We start from the raw sequence: 14244 nt of genomic DNA on the forward strand, positions 1-14244 counted from the left end.
AGAATTAGGGCTGTGGCTGTTATCTGTATTTATCAGTTTTGTTTTTCAAGCACAGGATTACTATATAAATGGTCAGTGGGAAATAATCTAATTTAAAAAGGAACTTACTGGTAGAGGAACTAAAAATGTTCCTGGAAGCCTTTGTGTGGATTAGAACAGTTTGAAAACTGACATTTGCTGTGAAAACTTTGGGAGTCTCTCCTGAGTAATGCTTATGCTGAATGCAGAGCCCAGAACTTGATTACCAGTTTTACTCTGGTTTATCGTAACCATAAGTGACTCAGTTAAGCTCTACTTCACTTGTTTTTCTTCCTAGTGTAGAGATAATACTAGCCTGAGAGCTTCTATAAGTAACAAATAAAGTAACAAGAATTTAGCTAATTATGAGGATTATTGGGTATTTAAATAATGTATAGCATCTTGTATGTAATTTATTTTTGCGTAGGCGGTAATTTTAAACTGTATACTATGGAAATCCACATTTCTCTGAAGTGCCACTTGAATTTCCTGAAGGAAAGTTTGCTGAGAGAAGCCTTGTCTGCTTTATGCTGTTTTTCATTTTTCATTTAGAATTTTAATTGTGTTAAAATTTCGTTAATAGTCTATATTTTATAATGACTACTGTGTCCCACAAGAGATAAGTCAATATAGTGATTATACTTTATCGTAAGTTTTGCACAGCAAATCAAGCATTTGTGAATAAAGAAAGATGTCTCCAACATTGGTTATGAGCGTAGACTTCGGAGTCAGAGCTGAGTTTGAATTCCTGTTCTGTCAATTTGTGGCTTGGGCAGGTTGCTTTATCTCTCTGAGCCCATTACCTCATCTTTAAAGTGGAGAGTCATAGGGTTATTTGGAATATTAAATGGGTTTAAGGACTCAATAAGTGGAAACAGTTATTACTAATTGGACTACTTTCTTCTTTACTAATATTAAAGGAAGTGGCACATGGTTTTGATAATCAAAATAGAAAAGAAGAAAATTCACCAATAATTCCACTACCTGAACAAATCAAATTGTTTTTATTTTTATATACTCTTCTTTAGCTCTTGATCATGGGTGTACATAATGTAAATATAATAACATTTTTGCCAAAAGGCAAATTTAAAACATTAATTTGTAAACTTCTGAGGGTTTTGTTTTAATTATATAAATAGAGCTCTCTGGTTCTGCCTTTATTTTGATCTACTAGTGAAACAGCAGAACTTTCCTTTAGCACAGTGTCCACTTGCTTTCCCCATTCCGAAAAATAAAACGTCTAGTTGCACTTTTACTTAACAGTTCAAATAATAATAAACACATCCTGAGACTTCTTTTGTGCCCCCATAGCGGTAAGTGCTGCACATTATCACTTTAACCCTCATAATGCTTCTTTCATCTGGGTAGTTATTCCATTTTGTGGTTAAGAAAACCAGGGAAATAGAGCAGAGTTCACCAAGTCAGGTGCTGGAGCAGTCATTCAGGCCTAGGCAGTCTGACTTTAGAGGACTGTGCTGTGAGGATTTCATATTTATAGATTCACTATATGGATGTTGAGTCATATATGTAGGCAGGAGATGGTCCTGCAGGCTGACTTAAACTTCTTTGTATAAGAGTAACAATATTTGTACTTTATAACTACCATGACCACCACATGTAAAAAAAATTTTGTAGGAAAACAAGAGTAGGGAAGTGTTCAGTGCCTTAACAGATGAGGCATTCACCTATAGTTTTATTAGTTGTGGCAGTAAAAATATAATTTATGCACAAGTTATTAAGAGTAAATTTTCCAAAAGGAAAAAAAGGTAAATTTTCCCTTTTTTTTTATTAGGGATAGATATAGTAAACATAGGGTTTATAGTGATGGAAAGCTAACTCTTCTTCATTAAAGCAGTGTTTCATGTTTCTTAAATTTTATAGCGAGCATCAGAATCATCTGGTGAGCCTGTTAAAACAAATTCCTGCACCAGACCCTCAAAGATTCTAGTCTGGTAGGTCTGGGGTGGGTCCCAAGAGTTTGCATTTCTAATAGGTTCCCAGGTGATGCTAATGATTTCCAGCTAATGAGTTTAGTAAGGAAACAAATAATAGTGGGGGTTGTCCAAATTGTTGACCCGATGGTGAAACCCCAGTAGCAATGAGCACCCAGCTCTTGTTTTTAAACACTATCCTCTGATAAAAGGAACTAGGATTTTTTTTTTTTTTTTTTTTTTTTTTGGAGACGTACTTGATTCCAGGTCTGAGTCAGGGAAAATACAAGGTGAGCCTGGAACATCTTGTGGTGCTTGAAATTAAGTAAATGCTCAAAAAGGTTTGGGAGCTTGTTGAAAGGACACAGGAGGAACTTGAAGGAGCTTGATGGCCAAAGTTGGAACAACCTGAGTAATAAAATGAGTAATGGTAGTACTGGGTTTTAACCCATAGAATAAAGTAAAGTAAGTGGCCATGAGTCCATACTGACATAGTTGATAAATAAATAGAATTCAAGAAGGGACAGCTCTTTCTTAGAGAAGAATTCCAATGAGTAAACATGGTAAAAAGGAAACAAAATCACTATTAGACAAACAGCCGCGTAGTAATTATTGCAGATAAAATCTACCTATAATACTGGTAGGTGAAATTTTGAGGAAAATCAGGGTATTTGCATAGTCTCAAAATATCTCCCCAATATAATTATTAGCTACAAAGGAAAAATAGTAACTTGACAGTGGAGATACTGTGTTTACCAACTGATTGAGGTTAACATCACCAGTAATAAGACATACAGACATCATGACCCCAGTGATATGATGCACTTAGAAGGACTCAACATCATTTCTGTGGTGGTATTCTTGCCAAAAATGCATAAACTCTTTATCTTTCTACTCACAAATTGAGGGACATTCTACAAAATAACTGGCTAGTACTTTTCAAAAGTGTAAAGGTCATAAAGACCAGGAAAAGTCACAAGAGATAATTAGAGACAGAAACTTTCACGGATTGGAGACTCAGGAGAATTGACAACTAAATGCAGTAGTGGATCCCAGATTGGACTATGGAACAGAAAAGGGACATTAGTGGAGAAACTGGTACAATTCGAGCAGTCTGTAGTTTAGTTAATTGACTTGTACCAATGTTAATTTCTTGGTTTTGTAACTGTATTTTATGAGATGTTGACTTTAGGAGAAACTGGGTAAAGGGTATAAGGAACTCTCTGCACTATTTTTGCAACTTTTCTACAAGTTTAAAATTCGTTCAAAATAAAACATTTAATAACAACGTGCTGGCTTCCTGTAGATACTAAAGATGATTAGAGGAGTTGAGCTAAAACTGGAAATCAGTTATGCCACCCACTGTTGGAAATCGTAGCAAACTCTTTGATCTTTGTGTGTTGCTTTTTGCCTCTGCGTGGGTCAGCCTAAATGTGAAATGCAAATCGAGGGAGTAAGAAGGGTAAGAAGGAAAGGAAATTTTTTCTCTATCCTCAGAAAAAATTTATATCTGAACTGCTCCAGACATCCAGTCCCTATATAAGAAACAGTTCCCTAAGAAAGTAAGTGGAGTGCTTTTTGTTTCTAGTTTTTAGTACTTTCTCAACCTCCCCTTCAAAAATACGGAATAAGTACTATTTAGTGAAAACACTGGGAAATGAGTGGGAAGTCTTGAAAATAATAATCCTGGCATATTATGACAATGGATATGGTGCAGAGGCGTGGGCAAGACTTAGATACTTAGTTTTTCAAGACAGACACAAATAGCTGGTACAAGTATATAAATACCTAACCTTAGCACTAGGTCTCACTGTTGAAAACTGCATATTAACTTTAAAGGTTTGGCTGCTGGTGTTTTAAATTGAAACTGTAGATAGAATTTGAACCATGGACTTTTGTCCATTAGGGCAAAGTAGATTGAAGTGCACCAGTAAAATTTTAAACCAGTTGTTCCCCTTTATGGAATGCCAGCAATGCACACACACACCTGTTATGTTTGTCAGTTCCTTTTTTTTTTTTGTTATTTTTATTTTTGGCTTCGCCGCAAGGCTTGTGGGATCTTAGTTCCCCAAACAGGGATTGAACCCAGGTCCTCGACAGTGAGAGCTCGGAGTCCTAACCACTGGACTGCCAGGGAGTTCCCTGTTTCTCAACTCCTGGGTGACTCAAGATCATATTTTTTGTTTGGCTTATCTATTTTCGTAAGAGGGAACAGTGTGTGTGCTCAACAGTGTTGATGATTGTGCCTTCTCTCTGTGATCTCAAGACTGCCAAATTAAAAGTAGTTCCTCACAAAACAGGCTGAAACCTTTTTTCAGGAGCATGTATTTTCATAATATATTTTAAGCAAAGAATTATTTTAGATTATGTGAATTTAAAAAGAAGAGTGATTCTTTTTTTTCATACTCCTTAATCTCCCAACATCTAAATTCAGAACTAGTTAATGAAATATGAAGCTCTTGAGATTTCACTTCATGTGTGAAACTTATCAGAGAAGCTATCTCATACAAAAAATAGTTTTGATTATTGAGTAGTGTTAGAATAAATTATTCCATGGGAGAAAATATTTAAAATGGAAATGCAAGAAAATTTAGAGCATTTATATTTTTTCTATGTGTCTGTTCTTTTGATTTTATATATCATATGAGGACTTGGCTGAGGCTGAAGTTTAAGTGATATATTTGCCTGGAGAAGTCATCCCAGTCCTGACTCAATCTGAAACTTATATTATCCTATCACTAAAAAGAACAAGAGGGACTTCCCTGCTGATGCAGTGGATAGGACTCCAAGCTCCCAATGCAGGGGGCCCAGGTTCGATCCCTGGTCAGGGAACCAGATACCACATGCATGCCACAACTAAGGAGCCCAGCTGTCACAACTAAGACCCATTGCAACCAAATAAATAAATATTCTAAATAAATAAATAAAAAGAACAAGAGAATTTTTGTTTATCAGAGGCAGATTTGAGCTAGCTTACTAACATCAATTCAGGAAATAGCGAAGAATGATACAGACTCAATATTTAGAGATGATAATTATTTAATATGTATTAAGCTGCCATCATTAATAGTGTAAATTTCACTGGTTTGAATAGAACTGCATTTTCTATTTTGATGTTAAAGTGCTTATTTTCTAAATTTTCCTCTAATAAATCTACAGGATGAAACTTAAATTTACTTTAGTTCTCATACACAAAAAGTCTGATCTGGGAAGTTCCCTGTTGGTGCAGTGCTTAGGACTTGCCACTTTCACTGCCAAGGCCCAGGGTCAATTTCTGGTCGGGGAACTAAGATCCCACAAGCCACGCAACGCAGCCAAAAAAAAAAAAAAAATCTGATAGAAAATATTTGTGAAAAAAAATTCAGAAAGTTCCAAAAAGCAAAACTTGAACTTGCTGTGCTCTGGCAGCTATTTACATAGCATTTACATTACATTAGGTATTATAAGTAATCTTGAGATGATTTAAAGTATACAGCAGGATGTGCATGGGTTATATGCAGATACTACGCCATTTTATGTAAGGGACTTGAGTGTACCTCTGGTCCTTGCATTTTGGTATCTGTGGGTGGTCCTGGAATGAATCCCCCACTGATACTGAAAGATGACTGTATAGCATTTATGTGGTAGGGAAGCCCTTTAAATTTGTTTTTTGCCCACTGTTGTTGGCTGCAAGGTTCGCTTGAAGATAAGGACATTCCAACTTCTGTGGGCCTTCCTGAATTTCCTGTGATCTCTACAGGCAGTCTTTTTATATCTATCGAAAAGCTCTTAGCCTTTACCTAAAGCATTGGTTCCAATCTGGATTCCCTCGACATCTGGAAGTTCTGTAAGATTTTTCTCTCTGTATGTATAGTATTTGGCATTGGGCCTAGTACGTGGCAGTTTCCTCAATAACTTAAACAATAATCAGTTGAGTAATGGTGGTTCCCAAGGTATTTTTTGCATTTCTACCAGCCTGGTGGTAATCATACATTTACCTCAGATCAACCACTTTTTTTTTTTTTTTTTTCTCCAGATCAACCACTTTTGACTTAAGCTAATGGAGTTGAGGAAGGAAACAAATCCAGAGTAGCCGAAATCTCTCTGACTTTATGTTATAGGCATTTTGAATATTATCTGTAATTTAAAATATTGAAAATTTCTAAATCAGGGCTATTAACACTAGTTTTTTTCTTGTTTTTATTAGAAGTTCTGATTGGCAGACCTACATGTCTAATTAATAAAATGAGAAAACGAAGTTATTACAAGAATGGTAGTTGTTCAGGGATCCTTCCATATTGAGATCTGGGGAGGGGGGTGCCAGGAATAAAAATTGCCTTTGATGGTAAAATGATTAGGAACCATTCATGCCCAATGGTTCTGAACCATTCCTTTTGGAATCTAAAAGTGTGTACAGTTGACCTTTGAACAACACAGTTTGAATTGTGTGGGTCCACTTACATGCAGATTTTTTTCAACAATAAATATTTCAGTACTACACGGTCTGTGGTTGATTGAATCCGAGGATGCAGAACGATGGCTACAGAGGAACTGCATATACGAAGGGCTGACTGTAAGTTACATGCAGATTTTTGATTACTTGAAGGTTGGTACCCCTAACCCCCACGTTGTTCAAGGATCAGCTGTACTCTCTTTCCAGAAAAAAATGCACATGTGTACATAAAAAATTTTATATGTAATTTCAGGGGATTTAGGACTCCCTGAAATGTATCCTGGCTTTTTTTGTGTGAAAGTGGAAAATTATGGGAGAGAGTTTCTCCCACCCCCACTTTAATATAATACACACAATTGAAGAGTATCCTGTAGCTTTGCAAATAGCTTATGAAAGGGTTTTCTAAAACTCAACAGTCACTGCTTCAGAAAGGCAGTGTCTTATAGTGGTTAAGAGTACAGGCTCTGGAACCAATCTTCTTGAATTCAAATACTGATTTCTCTACAAAGACCTATGTGGCTCTGGGCAAGTTGCTCAGCCTCTCTGTTTCTTTAACTATAGAGTGGATTATTGTAAGAATTACATGAGTTAATAGATGTAAAATGTATTACATGTATTAGAACAGATAGTGACACTTAATAAGTATTAGCTATTATTATTAAGTATTATTATCTTGGGGACTTCCCTGGTGGTCCAGTGGTTAAGACTGCAATTCCACTGTAGGGAGCGCAGGTTCAATCCTTGGTTGGGAACTAAGATCCCCATATGCTCCATGCGTGGCCAAAAAAAAAAAAAAAAAAAGTATTATTTCAGAGATGGAGTTTTTCTGTTGAATATCTGGCCAAGTGAAGTTCTTTTCCATTAGGTAGCCTAATGGAAAAATTAATTCCATTAATTAACATTAGGTAGGCCTCTTTTACCTTATTTCTTTTTTCTTTCCATAGAGATTTTTCTAAATTGAAGTATAGTTGATTTACAATATATTTTCTGTTACTTTATTTCCATGAAGAGATAGTTGCTTCCAATATTATGAGAAAAACAAAGATCCATGTCTTTCTGTAGGACTCCTGTTTTCCTCAGTCACCCACTTTGCCTCTGAGCAGAGTAACTGCTCCTGGTCTTCTTGTCCACAGGGTGAAAGTTGGTTTTGCCTATTAATCTCTTTTTCTAGCCCACTGCTATTTTCCACTCTTTTCTTTTTTTAATTATAAAATATTGAATAGAGATTGGGATTAACGTATACACACTACTATATATAAAATAGATAACTAATAAGAACCTACTGTATAGCACAGGGAACTAACTCTATTCAGTACTCTGTAATGATCTATTTAGGAAATGAATCTAAAAAAGAGTGGATATATGTAGATGTATAACTGATCCACTTTGCTGTACACCTGAAACTAACACAACATCGTAAATCACCTGTACTCCAATAAAAATTAAAAGTTAAAAAAAGTAAAAATGAAGACAGAAGTAGAAAAAAATAAAATATTGAATAGAGATTATGTAAACTATTATGATTTATGATGCATTCTTGTACCTCCAGCCATTCAAAGAAAAAATGTTTACAGTTATCTTTGAAATACTCTGTATGCCTTTCTCAATCCCATTCCCTTCCCTATCCCATCAAAGGTAATAGTTATCCTTGTACTTATCCTTTTCTTTTTAGCTTTATTGCATTTATTCCTAAGCAATATATTGAAACTTTATGTAAATAAAACTATATAAGAGAGTGAGTATGTGTGTATTCTTCTGCTACTTGCTCTTTATATTTCAGCTCAATATTCTTGAGTTTCATCTATGTCTGTGTGGGACTATCTCAATTTTTTTAATCCATTCTACTGTTTTGGGCATTTTGGTTGTTGTTTTGCTGTTATACAAAGAACTACCTTGAATATTTTTATTCATGTTTTTAAATAAACGTGTAATTTTCTCTAGGGTAGTTACCTGAGACTACTCTCAGGTAATTACTGAGTTACAGGAAATGCACATCCTCAGCTTTACTTGATAATGCCAAATTAATTCCAAAAGTGGTTATACTAATTTATGCTCCTAGTGTTAGGGTATAAGGATTCAAATTACTCTATAGTCTCATTATTTATTCATTCAAGAAATGTTTATTGGGTATGTACAGCAGTAAATAAAAACAAAACTCCCTACTCTTGGAGTTTAGGTTTTAGTGGAGACAAATAGCTAAAATATTTAATATCAAAATGATACATGTTTTATGGGAAAAAAAGAAGAGAAGGGGATATTATCTTACTGCTGTCAGAGCCATATGGGGATTAGAGACTATAAGAGGATGAAGTATAACCAGGAAGCTCTGGGCTCCATGTGGTGATTGACATAAAAAGAGGTACAGGTGTGATGAGATTGGTTGGTCCTCAGGCTTTCAAGCAGATAATGGTAGTGAAGCTTGTGAGGCTGGGGGTGGGGAGTAGTTCGAGAATCTTGCCAGGAGTATTTTCAGGAAGGAATGAGTTAGGAGGCTGGTAATAGGTGATCTTATTCTGAGCATTTAGTGCTTTGGAGCCCTGTTTTGACTCCCCTCTTGCCCATTGTGGTTTGGAGGATGAGGGGAGGGGTGGTCTTGTCGGGAACATATGGAACACTAGATTGCTCTTGATTCAGGAATACTTGGAGCTCTAGTCTTGCTTAACTCTTGAAGATGGAGAAATGAAGGTTGGGGGAAGGGCATCCTTCATTCTGAGCATTTGGAGCTTAGGGAATGGAGCTTTAGCCAACAGAGATGTGGAGTTTGAGGGGAGGGTAGTCTTGCCTAGAGTATATAGAGCCCACATTGTCAAACTTGTTAATTTTTGCCAGTCTGGTGGATGTGAAATACAGTATCTTGTTGTGGTTTTAATTGAATTTCCCCTTTTCTTTCTAAAAACCCAAAATTCTATACCTTTTCAATGTCAGACTTAGTCATATAACTTTACTACTAACTTCTGTGATAAACCCCACAATCATGTGGGTTTTATTCATCATCTATTTGTTTCATGTACTAGACATCCAAGATTTCGCAATTCAACAACTGAAACTTTTACTATAGTGGCTCTTGACAGTAGACCCTCAGGGAAATCTGTTATACTCTATGTTGTCACCACAAAGGTCAGGAACCCTACTTTCTGTTCACTCTGCCTGAGGAGCTGAGTTGGTAATCTTCATGCATACTGTCACCTAACCTCAAAAAACACATCAGTGTATCTACACTGATTCTATCCCACCCCATCCGGGGCTCCCATCAGACTATTGACCCCAGGTTGCAGCACTGGCAGAGGCTGCTCTTCAGTTGTCTTTTAAAGTTGCCGTTTTAAAATCTGAGAATCACAGCTGCTATTGATAGTCTGTAAGGAAAATGCTTTGGCTGATCACAGCTAAGGGTTATAACTCCCTCTGCTTTTCAGGCTGTATCTTTTTTTTTTTTTTTCGCGGTACATGGGCCTCTCATCGTTGTGACCTCTCCTGTTGTGGAGCACAGGCTCCGGACGCGCAGGCTCAGTGGCCATGGCTCACGGGCCCAGCTGCTCCGCGGCATGTGGGATCTTCGCGGACCAGGGCACAAACCCGTGTCCCCTGCATTGGCAGGCGGACTCTCAACCACTGCGCCACCAGGGAAGCCCCAGGCTGTATCTTTATACAGTTTTAACACTCACATCTTCCCCAGTGTCCCTTAGTGCTCTCACAGGATCAGGCCTCAGAATTCACAAAAGAACACTGGAGAAAGGCAGACTATATATTGTGCTCTGGTGATCTGTGGCACTTCCTAGGTGCCTGTCTAGTTGTTCCATGCATCCTGCTCTACCCTACCTTGTTTACTTGTTACATTCAGTGTCATGAAGGAGTACAAAGATGATGAAAGCATCTGTAAATTCCAACTGATTTACTATATATTTTCCAAGAATAGCTCAGGACCGTGCCTTAATTGCCTTCTTAAACTTAAAATGCATATGAGCCTATAAAGGCAGATGTGGACAATGAGACGTGTCCCTTGTGTTTTCTTTTTCAGCCTTCAAAAGGATTTCATCCAACTTCCTATGGTTAGTTATTAAGAATATTATCTAATAATTTTGTAAGCTTTTCCCTGCATGGATTGAAGTCTGTTTTAGAAGGCTGTCACCATTGTTAATGTTATCCCACCCATTATGGGAGAACTATATATACGGCACCCATTTCACAGAAGAGAGACAAGAAATCTCAAAGTTTTACCACATTAACCATGATTATACAGACCTTATTATTCCCAAAGTTCCAAAGGAGTAGGAAAAAGAAATACATAGTCCTAAAATAAAATTAAGCTAATACAAACCTTAAATGAACCAAAATCCTCCCTGTTGCCCAATCAAGCATAAGAATAACTCCCAACAGATAAATTGGTTTGAACCCATATGAAGTTGTTATGGGGAAACCCATGAGACAATTCTCATCCAAATGCATGTTTCTAATAATATTGTGAGCAACTCAAAGCCCACATGAGTCGTCTGAAGTTTTATTATTTACAGGTATGTGAAGCATTCCCAGACCCTTCAACCAACTCAACAGCAGCTACTTACCTGTGACTGGGTCCTGATTAAGGTCCTCCCAAGAAAGACTTCATTGGATCCACGCTCAAGAGGACTCTGCCAGGTTTTCCTGACCCCTCTACATCGCTATAAAGTGCCAAGGCCTTAAGACTTGGGTACGTGTATTACAACGGCAAGAGTGCCAGCGCCCACCAAAGACCCATTGGACCTGTCAGCTCCTCTGTTTCACCAAGCAGACATAATAACTTACCAGCAAAGCAGAGTAAGCCAGATGCCTCTGCATGATACCACCAGCTGATAACACACAAGAAAAAATAATTAACTTAGACTAGAACCCTATCTTTTCTTGAGAAGCTGGGATTTAAAGGAGCTATTCTGAGATCTGTGCTGTTAGTAAGTGACTGATAACATAGACTGGATCAGTCCCTGAGTTCAGAGACTGGGTTGCAAGTGAGTGAAAAATAGACAACGAAATCTTGAAGAATTGCACGGAGGTGCAAGCCACATTTTACCCTCTCCAAGTAATGGTGGTTGGACTGAGAAAGTGCTAAACCAAACCTGTAATAGGACTGGTTGTTTGGGTGTCTCTCTTTATCATTGTTGCCTCTTACAGTTACATTGCTTTCTGTGTTGTCTCTCTAGGTCCCAATGTTCTCAGATAATTCACATTGCCCTGACTGTGGACAGCAATGGTTCCCTAGTTTAGAACTAGGCCATTGGTTGTACCAAACTGAACTGGTTGAGAATGAATGTTACCAAGTATTCTTAGACCGTATTAACAGAGCTGATTATTGCCCTGAGTGTTATCCTGATAATCCTGCTAATAGAAGCCTTGTTCTTCCTTGGTCTTTCCCACTTGAGTGGGCTCCCCAAAATCTTACCAGGTGGACCTTTGAAAAAGCTTGCCACCCATTTCTTCTGGGTCCTCCACTGGTTAGAAAAAGGATACATGACTCTAGAGTTGCTGGTTTTAACCCTGCATTACAGTTAATCCTGACCAGAACAGATAAAACCTTGAACAAAAAACTTGGCCAAAGCAAATAACTTCTGAAACAGTCAAAATCATGGAGACTCTAGAGGGTTTTGTACTAGTAGCCCAAGGAAGATGGAAAAATGACTCCTTTCTATATCTGATCCAGACTGTCACTACTCTGGGAAACTGCTTAAATTGTTGTTGGATCTGCTTCCAGGGTCTGTGCATCTCTTCTTCAGCATGAATTTAATCAGTATTCCAAGCCAGATTGTTCATCTAGAACCTGACTAATCCATATTTCCTATGTTTTGGAATTAGCTTACTCCTAAAAATCTCCACAGCCTAATTATTGACGTTATTATGACATGGTAGTCCTGGAGGAGAAGCCCCATACTGTGTGTACTTTCATTATATTCTAGTGAAAACTTTTCTGGGAAAGCATCCTTGTAGCTGAATTCTAGATTATTCCAGTAAAACAACTAGACATTTTAATAATAAACTATATTGTTCTAAATTCCACCTCTTAAATATTAATCAGTGATAATTATATATATATATATATATAATTCATTCATATATAACCATTTATTCATCATTGGCTCTATTTAGCTCATCCTCAGTGTGGCTATGATGTTATCCATAACTGGTCACTGTCAGAGGAATCACAGTCAGGCAGCACCTATATAGGTGACAATAAAAACATGCAGAAATGCCTCTGTCTACACCTCCTTGGCTCTACATAAGCAAGGACTATCCTGTCTTTGTGGTGACTGAACTTAGAATGTCCTCCCCTGGCAATGGAAAAGTACCTGTCCTAGGAGATAGGTGACGCAAGGAGTTACCCAGCTTGACTGCATATATATTATGAACAGTTTAGGGGAAGCATTTTTCTTAGAACTAAGAAGGTCTTACCTGACATTGGCCTCATTCTGGCCTTCACTTGTTCATAAGAATCATGAAACTAGAGTTCAGGTTAAGAAACTTAGAAAACATCTCAGAGGCCACTGAACAATTTAAAAATTCCACTTAAGATTCTAGATAATCCAGTGCTTGTGTAGCAACTCAACAATGTTCTCAAGGCCCCAGGTTCTTGCTATCTTTCCCCTCTGGGATCTTTAGCATATTGGCATTTTGTCCTCATAGTTCTCACCGAGTACAATGTAGCTTGTTGCTGCTCCAGACATTTCAGTCCCAGTCAAAGGCTGGAAGTAAGGAGCAAAAAGCTTTCTCCTTTCAAGTCTGTGTCTTTTATTTGGGAAGAAGATCTTTCTCAAAAGTCCCTCACAGATTTTTTTCTTACATCCTTGATTCACAAAGGAGCCTGGGAAACCTGGCAGAGGGGAATGGAGTTGCACTGCCTGGGTAGGACACATTGTCTCCCCTAATAAAATCAGGGCTCTTTTAGGAAGGAAGAAGTAAGGAATAAATGGCTGTATGCAACAAATCATGCCTGCCACATGTTAAAAAGTCACTTGTTAGTCTGCTTAAAGAATGTACCCCAGAGATCTGCCCTGTATCTGCCTTATGTCTGTCATGATGGAAGTTCTCTTCTGTTCTATTGCTGAATAAACTGTGTGGACTGCTAAATTGAGTGAAGACTAATTAGTTTATCATTTACCATTGGTTAAGAACTACACTATCCTAAAGCTCTTTCTAAAAAGTGAAAATTTACTTTGAGGTATTGCTTTTGAGTGTGGTGTTATGATCAATATTATTGTCTCCTAAACTTTTTCAGACACATACCAAAAAGCACTACATGTGTGCAATTTTAAATATCGGCAAAATAGAGAAAGGGTCTTTGTTTTAACCAATCTCATTCTTAAATAGTAAGGACATATTAAATGGATTTATACAATTGGTTTTCAAATCAGTGCCTGGGTGAGCTTGTCAGAAATGCAAATTTTCCGATCTTACAGAAATTTTTATTCCTTAGATTGCTTGTGGGGCCCAGGTAGCTACATTTTACAAATAGTGCCTCAGGAGATTCTTATGCAGGTACTCTATGAACTATACTTTGAGAAATACCATAGCAGCATATCCAGGGTATTTAGTTATCTGGCTTAAAAGAATAGGAAATGAGGGATTCCCTGGTGGCGCAGTGGTTGAGAGTCCGCCTGCCAATGCAGGGGACACGGGTTCGTGCCCCGGTCCGGGAAGATCCCACATGCCGCAGAGCGGCTGGGCCCGTGAGCCATGGCCGCTGGGCCTGCGCGTCCGGAGCCTGTGCTCTGCAACGGGAGAGGCCACAACAGTGAGAGGCCCGCGTATCGCAAAAAAAAAAAAAAGAATAGGAACTGAGTACTCATAATACTGTAAGGTAGTGATAGTTATTGTACTTTGCCGGTGACATATAAAGAGGTT

General features: G+C 37.8%; 2 protein-coding genes across 6 annotated transcripts in view; both read left to right on the forward strand.

Annotated features, from left to right (window-relative positions):
- LOC309973225 (torsin-1A-interacting protein 2-like) overlaps window positions 1–14244 on the forward strand; it is a 43656-nt gene that overhangs the window by 5446 nt on the left and 23966 nt on the right. For 2 of the 5 annotated variants that reach the window (XR_014326817.1, XM_082857275.1), the window contains exon 1: window positions 10974–11065. The exons of 2 other annotated variants lie outside the window; for them this stretch is intronic. The gene's annotated coding sequence lies outside the window, so the exon portion shown is untranslated. Of the gene's footprint in view, window positions 1–6421; window positions 6502–10973; window positions 11066–14244 lie in introns of those variants that run through there. One more of the 5 variants, XM_082857277.1, reaches the window with a different exon arrangement.
- Window positions 11054–14159, forward strand: LOC309973245 (torsin-1A-interacting protein 2). Its single transcript, XM_082857318.1, has one exon. It carries the CDS (start codon window positions 11559–11561, stop codon window positions 11952–11954), a length of 396 nt encoding a protein of 131 aa, XP_082713444.1. The 5' UTR covers window positions 11054–11558; the 3' UTR covers window positions 11955–14159.

This window comes from Leucopleurus acutus, assembly GCF_964270905.1.
Source record: "Leucopleurus acutus genome assembly, chromosome: 2".
NCBI classification, from domain to species: Eukaryota; Metazoa; Chordata; class Mammalia; order Artiodactyla; family Delphinidae; genus Leucopleurus; species Leucopleurus acutus.

What these genes read in the sequence shown, in the direction of transcription:
- LOC309973245 (XM_082857318.1), top strand. Translation starts at nt 11,559, where the DNA reads ATGTTCTCAGATAATTCACATTGCCCTGACTGTGGACAGCAATGGTTC.